This window comes from Apodemus sylvaticus, chromosome 20 (assembly GCF_947179515.1).
Source record: "Apodemus sylvaticus chromosome 20, mApoSyl1.1, whole genome shotgun sequence".
Taxonomy (NCBI): Eukaryota; Metazoa; Chordata; class Mammalia; order Rodentia; family Muridae; genus Apodemus; species Apodemus sylvaticus.
Window position 1 is genome coordinate 4096900 of NC_067491.1, and position 11342 is coordinate 4108241.

At 40.8% G+C, this 11342-nt stretch overlaps 1 protein-coding gene across 1 annotated transcript; it reads left to right on the forward strand.

Annotated features, from left to right (window-relative positions):
- The first annotated feature begins 10179 nt into the window (after window positions 1-10179).
- LOC127671227 (olfactory receptor 2AP1) lies at window positions 10180-11109 on the forward strand. Its single transcript, XM_052165959.1, has one exon. It carries the CDS (start codon window positions 10180-10182, stop codon window positions 11107-11109), a length of 930 nt encoding a protein of 309 aa, XP_052021919.1.
- The last annotated feature ends 233 nt before the right edge of the window (window positions 11110-11342 follow it).

Here is an 11342-nt window from a genome sequence, read left to right on the forward strand (position 1 = left end):
AAAATAAAAATAGACCCATATTTGTCACCTTGAACAAAGTTCAAGTCCAAGTAGATCAAGGACCTCAACATAAAGCCAGATACACTGAATCTAATAAAAGAGAAAATGGGAAAGAGCCTTGAACTCATTGGCACAGGGGAAATTTCCTAAACAGAACTCCAATGGCTCACACTCTAAGATCACTGATAAATGGGACCTCATAAAACTAGAATGCTGGGCTGGAGAGATGGCTCAGTGGGTAAGAGTTCTTCCAGAGGTCCTGAGTTCAAAATCCCAGCAACCACGTGGTGGCTCACAAGCATACATAATGAGATCTGGTACCCTCTTCTGGTGTCTGAAAACAGCTACAGTGTACTTCTATATACTAAATAAACAAATCTTTTTTAAAAAAAATTGTATCTTTTGGCCTCCTGGCTACTGCACCTGTCTCCCCTCTCCCTCCTGCCTCTTCTCACAGGGTCCAGTTCAGCCTGGTCATATCCACTCTGGACTCTCCAAAATGTCACCTCTCTGAGTATGCTCTCCCACATACCTACAATAAACCTTCTTCTCCACTATATGTAAAAATAAAAATAAAAAAATGACAGGAATGCTTCTGTAAGGCAAAGAACATAGTCAATAAGACAGATTGGCAACCTGTAGATTGGGGAAAAAAAACTTCACTAACCCCACATCCAATAGAGGGCTAATATTCAAAAGATATAAACCACCAAAACTCCAAACAACCCAATCAAAAAATGGGGTATAAAACTAAACTGAGAATTCATAACAGAGGACTCCCGAATGGCTGAGTAGCACCTAAAGAAATATCCAAAGTCCTTAGTGATCAGAGAAGTGCAAATCAAAATGACCCTGAGATTCTACCTTATACCAATCAGAATGGCTAAGATCTAAACCTCAGGTGACAACACATGTTGGAGAGGATGTGGAAAAAGGAACATTCCTCCATTGCTGGTGAGATTGCAAACTGGTACAACCACTCTGGAAATTAATCTGGAGGTTCCTCAGAAATTTGGAAATAGATTTACCTGAAGACCCAGCAATACCACTCTTGGGAATACCCAAAAAATGCCCCATCATGCCACAGGGGTATGTGTTCCACTATGTTCATAGTAGAAAACAACACAGATGTCCCACGACAGAAGAATGAATACAGAAAATGTGGTTCATTTACAAAATGGAATACTACTCAGCTATTAAGAACAAGGACATCATGAGTTTTGCAGGCAAAAGGATAGAACTAGAAAATATCATCCTGAGTGAGGTAACTCAGACACAAAAGGACAAGCATGGTGTGTACTCACTAATAGGTGGATATTAGCCAAAAACAAAAGTACAAAATACCCAAGATACAGTTCACAGAACTCAAAAAGGTAAACAAGCTGAAGGGCCCAAGTGAGGCCCTCAATCCCACTTGGGAGGGAGAAGAAAGTAATCACAAGGGGGTGGGAGGGAGGGGCCTGGGAGGTAAAGGGGCTGGAGTGATGAGAAGAGGGAAACAGGATTAGATATTGGGTGGGGGAAAAGGATTAAAGCCCTGAGGCTTTAGCAGAAAGAATGGAAATAGGCAATCTTGGGAGGTAGGAGATTGGGGAGACCCTCCAGAATGTACCAGAGAACTGGGAGGTAAGAGACTGTCGGAACTCAAAGGGAGGGACTCTAGATTAAAGATGCCCTTCAGTGAAGAGAGAGAACTTGTAGAGCCCACCTCTAGCAGAAAGACAGGGCATCAAGTGAGGGATGGAGTTGCCTTCCCACAGTCAAAACTCTTGACCCATAATTGGGTCAAGAATTGGGTCAAAGAACTGCAGGGATGGAAATGGGGAGGATCCTTAGGGAAAAAAAGGATCCAGAGATAGGCCCAAAGAGGGATCCAGCTCTAGAGGAGGACCCAAGGCCTGAAACTATTACTGAAGCTATGGAAGGCTCACAAAAAGGGACCTATCATGACTGCCCTCCGAAAGACACAACGAGAAACTGAAAAAGTCAGATGCAGATATTTTTACCCAACCAATGGACAGAAGCTGCTGACCCCTGTGGTTGAATTAGGGAAAAGCTGGAAGAAGCTGAGGGGGAGAGCAACCCTGTAGGAGGACCAGAAGTCTCAATTAACCTGGAACCCCAAGATCTCTCAAACACTGGACCACCAACCAAGCAGCATACATCAGCAGATATGAGGCCCCCAGCACATATACAACAGAGGACTGCCAGGTCTGGGTAGGTTCAGTCAGAGAAGATGCACCTAACCCTCAAGAGACTGGAGGCCAAACCAAACAAAGACCAAACAAGGAAGGAGAACTTCAGACCAATCTCCCTCATGAACATCGATGCAAAAATATTCAACAAAATTCTGGCCAATCAAATCCAAGAATGCATCAAAACTATAGTTCACCACAATCAGGTAGGCTTCATCCCAGAGATGCAGGGATGGTTCAATATACAGAAATCCATCAATGTAATCCACGGCATAAACAAATTCAAGAAAAAAAAACACATGGTCATTTTGTTAGATGCTGAAAAGGCTTTTGACAAAATCCAGCATCCCTTCATGATAAAAGTCTTGGATAGATCGGGAATCCAAGGCCCATACCTAAACATAGTGAAAGCAATATACTGCAAACCAGTAGCCAACATCAAATTAAATGGAGAAAAACTTGAAGCAATCTCACTAAAATCAGGGACCAGACAAGGCTGCCCACTCTCTCCCTATCTATTCAATATAGTACTTGAAGTTCTAGCCAGAGCAATCAGACAACAAGGAGGTCAAAGGTATACAAATTAGAAAGGAAGAAGTCAAAATATCACTATTTGCAGATGATATGATCATATACTTAAGTGACCCCAAAACTTCCACCAGAGAATTCCTAAAGCTGATAAACAACTTCAGCAAAGTGGCTGGATATAAAATTAACTCAAACAAATCAGTAGCCTTCCTCTACTCAAACGATAAACAAGCTGAGAAAGAAATTAGGGAAATTACACAATAGTCCCAAATAGTATTTCATACCTTGGTGTGACCCTAATGAAGCAAGTGAAAGATCTGTATGACAAGAACTTCAAGCCTCTGAAGAAAGAAATCGAAGAAGATCTCAGAAGATGGAAAGATCTCCCATGCACATGGATTGGCAGGATCAAAATAGTAAAAAATGGCCATCTTGCTGAAATCAATCTACAGATTCAATGCAATCCCCAACAAAATCCCAAATCAATTCTTCATAGATCTAGAAAAAGCAATTCTCAAATTCATCTGGAATAACAAAAAACCCAGGATAGCAAAAACTATTCTCCACAACAAAAGATCTTCTGGGGGAATCACCATCCCTGACCTCAAGCTCTACTACAGAGCAGTAGTGATAAAAAAAAAAAAAAACTGTTTGGTATTGGTACAGAGACAGGCAGAAAGATCAATTGAATAGAATTGAAAACCCAGAAAAGAACCCACACACCTATGGTCACTTGATATTTGACAAAGGAGCTAAAAACATCCAGTGGAAAAAAGACAGCATTTTTAACAAATGGTGCTGGATCAACTGGAGGTCTGCATGCAGAAAAATGCAAATTGACCCATTCTTATCTCCTTGAACAAAGCTCAATTCCAAGTGGATCAAGGATCTATACATAAAACCAGACACACAGAAGCTTATAGAGGAGAATGTGGGGAAGAACCTTGAACACATGGGCACAGGGGAAAAGTTCCTGAATAGAGCACCAATGGCTTATGCTCTAAGAGTAAGAATCGACAAATGGGACCTCATAAAACTGCAAAGCTTCTATAAGGCAAAGGACATAGTCAATAGGACAAAACGACAACCAACAAATTGGGAAAAGATCTTTACTAGCCCTACATCCGATAGAGGGCTAATATCCAATGTATACAAAGAATTCAAGAAGTTAGTCTCCAGAGAATCAAATAACCCTATTAAAAATGGGGTATAGAGCTAAACAGGGAATTCTCAACTGAGGAAACTCAAATGGCTCTAAAGCATCTGAAGAAATGTTCAGTATCCTTAGTTATCAGGGAAATGCAAATCAAAACAACACTGAGATTCCACCTTACACCAGTCAGAATGGCTAAGATGAAAAACTCAGGAACAGCAGATGCTGGAGAGGATGTGGGGAAAGAGGAACACTTCTCCATTGTTGGTGGGATTGCAAGCTTGTAAAACCACTCTGGAAATCAGTTTGGAGATTCCTCAGAAAATTAGACACTATTACCTAAGGACCCAGCTATACCACTCCTGGGCATATACCCAGAAGATGCTCCTACATGTAATAAGGACACATGCTCCACTATGTTCATAGCTGCCTTATTTATAATAGCCAGAAGATGGAAAGAACCCAGATGTCCTTCAACAGAGGAATGGATACAGAAACTGTGTTATATATACACATGGAGTACTATTCAGTTATTAAAAACAATGAATTCATTAACTTCTTAGGCAAATGGATGGAACTAGAAAGTGTCATCCTGAGTGAGGTAACCCAAATCACAAAAGAATGCACATGGTATGCACTCACTGATAAGTGGATATTAGCCCAAAAACTCAAAATAAACAAGTTACAATTCACAGAGCACAGGAAGCTCAAGAAGAAGGAGGACTTAAGTGAGGGTGCTTTGGTTCCTCTGAGAAAGGGAACAAAATACTCACAGGAGCAATAAATGAGACAAAGTGTGGAGCAGAGGCTGAAGTAAAGGCCACCCAAAGACTGCCCTACCTGGGGATTCATCCTATAAACAGTCAGCAAACCCCGACACTATTATGGACGACAAGAAGTCCATACCAAAAGGAGCAGGCCGCCATGGTTGTCTCCGGAGGGGCCCTGCCAGAGCCTTACACATACAGAGGCACATTGGTCTGGGCATTGGGTCCACAATGGAGGAGCTGGATGGTGGTCTGGAGGAGCTGAAGAGGTTTACAGCCCCATGGGAAGAACAATGATGTTGGCCACCCAGACGCCCCAGGACTTCCAGGAACTAAACCATCAACCAAGGGGTACACATGGTTCCAGCCAAAAATGTGGCAGAGGAATGCCTTGCTGGGCATCAGTGGGAGGAGTGGTCCTTGGTCAGGTGAAGGCTCAATAGATGCCCCAACAAAGGGAAATAGAGGGGGAGAGGTGGGAGTGGGTCGGGTGGAGGGACACATACTTGGAGACAGGGTGGGAGGAGGGGTTGGGGGTTTTTGGGGAGGGGGGAAACCAGGAAATTTTTCACCATTTGAAATGTAAATGAAGATTATATTCAATTTAAAAAAAGAGAGAAAGACTGGAGGCCCCAGAGAATTTATAGGTCTCAGGGGCGGGGAACATCCTTGTGTAGAGAGAGGATCAGGGAGGAATTATGGGATGTGGAACAGTTGGAGGGTGGATGGGAAGGGAATAAAATCTGGAGTATAAATAAATAAATAAATAAATAAATAAATAAATAAATAAATAAATAAATTTTAAAAAGAGAACAGCACAAGGAGCGAGAGTCTGTCAGGATACCAGCAGTCCAGTTCAAAAGTGACACCAAACACAAATCAGCAGCTAATGCCAGGAGTTCTGTGCTGTGCCTCTCTCACAGGTCTTGCCTCCACAAAACATCACATGAGTCGGCTTCAGGAAACCATCATACGAGTCTGCATCTCATGGCACAATCAGAAATTTCCATTTCGCATAGATACAGTGGAATTTTATTAAACTACTAAAAAATGAAGCCATGACATTTGTTGGAAAATCGGTGCAATAGAAGGTCATTGTGTTAGGCCAAATAAGGCAGACGAATAGCACATTTTTCACTCATATGTAGAATACAAATTTTAATTTATACTGTGTATGCATATATATGTACATGTATATTTGATCATGAAAGTAGAAATGAGAATATGTGAGGGGAAGAAGCAATCTTAAGGGAGAGTGGTGGGTGGGGAAGAAAATGTAATGGAACTGCTACGACAGAAGAGTGGAGGACTATTTGTGGGGGAAAATGACACTAGGAGGAGGGGCCAATGGGAAGGAAAGGACGTGAGAAGATGAATAAGAAAAAATATAATGACAAATATGTATGAAATTCTATAATTATACACATCGCCTTGCATGCTAATAAAACAAATTGATTGCTGTGCTACATTTTGCTTGACCACATTTTCCTGGTCTCACTGCCCTAAGAATTGAGTGACATTTTGTGTGGGAAGGCATTAAAACAGTGGATAATTTGCCCTGTGCAAATCTAGTGTTTATTAGCAAGTAGGTGATTAGCCAGACAAATTCATTCTCGAGAAGTTGTCCCTAGGTGAAAATATTGTATATGTACATCTTAAGACCCTCTCTTACTTAAACTGGAGATTTGTGAGTTTTTCCTTAGAAACTCATGGGCTGATATGCATCTCTACTCTTACCTTACTTTGAGTATAACACTTTTACCTGTTTTATGTTTTATTTCTGCATGTTCCCTCAAAATATTAAAACTGCTATTTACTGCCTTTGGCAAAAGTATATACAAGGGCTAATGAATAACAGACTAGTTGTATTTAGAAAATATGGCTTTTCAGGACCTTCATGACCTCAAAATCTTCCAACTAGTCTTCCTCTCCACAGCCAGGACTAGCTGTGACTACCCACTGAGAAATTAAAATATAATGACTCCATCCTTCCTCCACAAGTGATGCTCTCTTTCTTACTTCAGTGACCCAACAGTCTCCCTCCAAGCTAGACCCTCTGGGCTTTCTCCCTTGCTGTAGTGTAAGATTGTCCCCAATATTATCAACGAAGAACATTCATTAGCTTCTTCCAAACCAGAATCCCCAGGGCTGCTTGAACTTCTTCACTCAATTGATCCCCCAGTGCATGTTCTCAGCTCAGCAGGTGGAACTTGTGCCACTCTGGGTAAAGCATCATCTGGGGTTAACAGTGGGTTCATATTCTACCTTCTGATGCCACATGTATTCTGGACTAGAAAAATCCAGGACGACTTTTCTCCTCAAAGTCCTTCTAATTATTGACCCAGTTTTTTAAAGATAGGATGTTGTCCAAACACTTTGATTCTGCTTCAATTTGACTGAGTTGGGAAACAGAACTCATTAAGTCCCTACTACTCTGAGAAGAGACAGGAGAACAAAAGGCTAATTCTTAGGACGAGGAGCCCTAGAAGGTCACAGATTTCTATAACGTAGAGTGATGGTAGCAAATGGAGAAAATGCAATATAACTTGGATTATTGTCTAATTGTGCAATTTATCATTTTTATCCACTCTCAGGACTTTTAGAGTTAAATTTCTACTATAACGTTTTGGATAAATCAAGTAAGGAAATGTCTTCCATGTTTACAGCTTCAATGACATCGCTTCTCTATGGTTGTAAAGCCTGAAACAGATGCAGATGTAAATGTTCAACCTCTTCCAGAAGATTCCAGGTTGGTAACTAAAAGAACAGAGTATTCACTATGTCGATTTTTTTATTGCTTTGTGTGTATATGTGGCTTTCCTTCATGCGTGCAGTGCTCCTAACCTCTCATCCATCTCTCCAGCCCCATTTGTAACCTTTCTTGATTCTTTATTTCAACTATGGATTTCAATCCACTCGTAAAATGCAACCAACATCTGAAAAATAAATTTAAATACAATAAAATAAAACGGAAAAAATATTTCATGTACAGCAAAAGTATCTTTTTTATTTTTATTTTTATTTTTTATTTTCTATATTCTTTGTTTACATTCCAAATGCTTTCTCCCTTCCCAGTTCCCCCCTCCCCATATGTCCCATAAGCCCTCTTCTCTCCACCCATTCCTCAATAACCCCCCCCCTCTCATTTCTCTGTCCTGGTACTCCCCTACAATGCTGGACCAAGTCTTGCCAGGACAAGGGCCTTCCTTCTTCTTGAGAATCATTTGATATGCTAATTGTGTCTTGAGTATTCAGAGCTTCTGGGTTAATTAATATATCTTGTAAAATTTTTAAGTTTTATATGTATATATGAAATTAAATTAATTCTGTTCAAATATTCTTAAATATGATACTTTATGAATTTTTATTAAAAACCATAGCTAGGAAATACCCTGAATACATCAATAAGAAAGTTCCCAGATAATGTGACCTTTTAACCATATGAGCTCACAAATAAGGAAATTTGAAATATGCATGAAGTGTCACATATAGATTCTCTTTAAAGACCTTATATTGAGTAGTTGTGACACAAACTGTAATGCTAGCACTTGAGAGGTGGGGGCAGAAGAATCAGACATTCAAAGGTATCCTTGACATACATTTTGATGTCAGCCCAGGCTACATAAGATCTTGCCTCAATAAGAGACAGACAGACAGACAGACAGACAGACAGACAGAGAAAGAGAGAAGGAAGGAAGGAGAGAGAAAGGAAGGAAGGAAGGAAGGAAGGAAGGAAGGAAGGAAGGAAGGAAGGAAGGAAGGAAGGAAGGAAGGAAGGAAGGAAGGAAGGAAGGAAGGAAGGAAGAGGGGTGTCATGGCTTCATGTGATTCCCTGCAAAATGTTTTATATGTGATTTAGCAAATTATCAAAGAAAACTAATCTAGAAATTAATGAATCCTGCTCTAAAATACCTGCTTTCAAATTTCCTAGGTTCCTAAAATTCCTTCAAATGTTAAAATCTCCTCTTATAGCAAAGTAGAACTCTAGATCTAAAGACTGCAAATGTATTTGAATGCGTACATACAGTCCAGTCTGTTATTCTAAATCTCATAGCTTATTGACTTCCCCCACAGCAGGTATGTAGAAATAACAGAGTGACATATTGCTAATGCACAGACCTGTGGCTACTAATGGACTGACACATTCAAAACAGACTTGTGGAATTTTGAGCAGAAATGAAAATCTCTATATTTTAACATCAAGTTAAATAAAAGAAACATGAGTGATTACTATAAATATGAAAGATTACATGAAAATGCTAAAGAGAACCAGGACAGGGAAGCAGGAAGAGGTTGATTGGGAAACAGGGAGAGGGAAGAGGGCTTATGGGACTTTCTGGGATGGGGGATCCAGGAAAGGGAAAATCATTTGAAATGTAAAGAATATAGCTAAGAAAAAAAAGAGAAAAAGAGGAGTCTGGACTAGAATCTGTCACTTGACAAAGGAATGTCCCTGAGTTATATCAACCACACAGTCCCCACGTTCAGGAGCACTAGGTCAACACAAATGGAACTGCATGTTCTGGTGTGTGTGTGTGTGTGTGTGTGTGTGTGTGTGTGCATGAGTGTATGTGTCTGTGTATATGTGTATGTGTGAGTGTGTGTATGTGTATGTGTGCACGTGCTTGCATGAGCATGAGTATGAGCATGCGTGCATTTGTTTTAGTTTTGTTTGGAGTTTGCTTGAAGAGAGAGGAAAAACATAAAGTTGAGTGGGTAGTGAGTTAGGAAAAGATCTAGGAAGGATTGTGTTAGGGGAAAGACTATGATCAAAATATATTGTATGAAATTCTCAAAAAATAGAAACCTTTTTAAAAGAAAAGAAAGCAATGCTAGGGACAATAAATTTGTGGCTGTTCTGAAAAGATGCAGCTGCCCCAGGCATCTGCTAATCATCTGATGTTGTACAACCATTTCCTGCTGGAAGGAAGGGGGCTTATAAGGGTCTGGAGATTCAGACAGTTTCAAGACTCACAAAACCCACTCAGGGTTTGCTAAGCAGGAAACAATTGCGGGAGGAGAGTAGACCCAGTGGAGACGTCTGCAGGCAGCTGGGGCATCTCCAGTGGTGAGCGATTGTCATGTGGCTGCCTTTGTGTCACTAATGGTTCCATAAGTAATATGTTAATTTCCCAAGACTTGAGTGAAGCCATTTCTATTGTCTTTTATCAATATTCAGTCTGGGTTGGACGTATGTTTGGTCACATCTCCTCAAGAAAAGTCGCCCACACTGATCACACAGACTTATTAGACATTGTCTGTGAGACAGCTATTCCTTTTTTGCTGGCCCAAGAGAGAGCTCCGTGTGAAGAAATGCAAGAACTTTCTTACGTAGGATATAAATGAATGTAGGATAGAAATGAAAATAGGAAGGACCAAGCAAATGGGTGCGCAGTCTGGGAAAGCTCATGGTCCATTTCATTTCTGTCTTCTGCAGGTTCCTCTGGTGTACCTCAGAACACCTCTAACTCTCTCACCCCGATTACTCTTTTCCATCTTGACACTCAGGTTTGTCTGTTTGTTTGTTTTCCAAGAAATGAAAAATAAAACTTCATTGACTGAATTCATCCTTCTAGGTCTCACGGATGTCCCTGAACTTCAGGTAGCAGTTTTCACTTTTCTTTTTCTTGCCTATGTATTAAGCATGATTGGAAACCTGGCCATCCTCATTCTCACCCTGCTGGATTCGCACCTTCACACCCCCATGTACTTCTTTCTCCGGAACTTCTCCTTCCTAGAAATTTCTTTCACAAACATCTTCATTCCCAAGGTCCTGGTCAGCATTGCCACGGGAAACAAGAGCATCAGCTTTGCTGGCTGCTTCGCTCAGTATTTCTTTGCCATCTTTCTTGGAGCAACAGAGTTTTACCTCCTGGCTGCCATGTCCTACGATCGCTATGTGGCCATCTGCAAACCCCTGCACTACATGGTAATCATGAGCAACAGAGTCTGCACCCAGCTGGTTCTCTGCTCTTGGCTGGCTGGGTTAATGGTCATTATACCTCCCATCACTTTGATGAGTCAGCAGGACTTTTGTGCATCCAACAGGTTAAATCATTATTTCTGTGACTTTGAGCCTCTTCGAGAACTCTCCTGTTCTGACACAAGCCTCATAGAAAAAGTGGTCTTTCTGGTGGCATCTGTAACCCTGGTGGTGACTCTAATACTGGTAACTATCTCCTATGCATTCATCATCAGGACAATTCTCAAGCTCCCCTCAGCCCAGCAAAGGACAAAGGCCTTTTCCACATGTTCTTCCCACATGATTGTCATCTCCCTCTCTTATGGGAGCTGCTTTTTCATTTATGTTAAGCCTTCAGCAAAAGAAGGGGGCGCATTCAATAAAGGAGTAGCCCTCCTCATTACTTCAGTTGCTCCTTTATTGAACCCCTTCATTTATACCCTAAGGAACCAACAGGTGAAGCAAGCATTCAAGGATAGAGTCAAAAAGCTAGTGACTCTTTAAGGAGTTCAAGAATTGAACTTTTAATGAATGAGTTCCTACAGTGTGCCAAACTCCTTCACACCTACTAGGTACCCAATTAAGAGATCACCTACAATGTGAAAGTTGAAGGTACATTTCAGCCTGTGAAGTGTTAATGTAATGATCTAAATAAGATTTTAAAACTGAAAGGCAATTGAGTTACTCAGTGGTCTGAATTAGAACCAATAAATAGCATCATAAGGAATGACATTTAA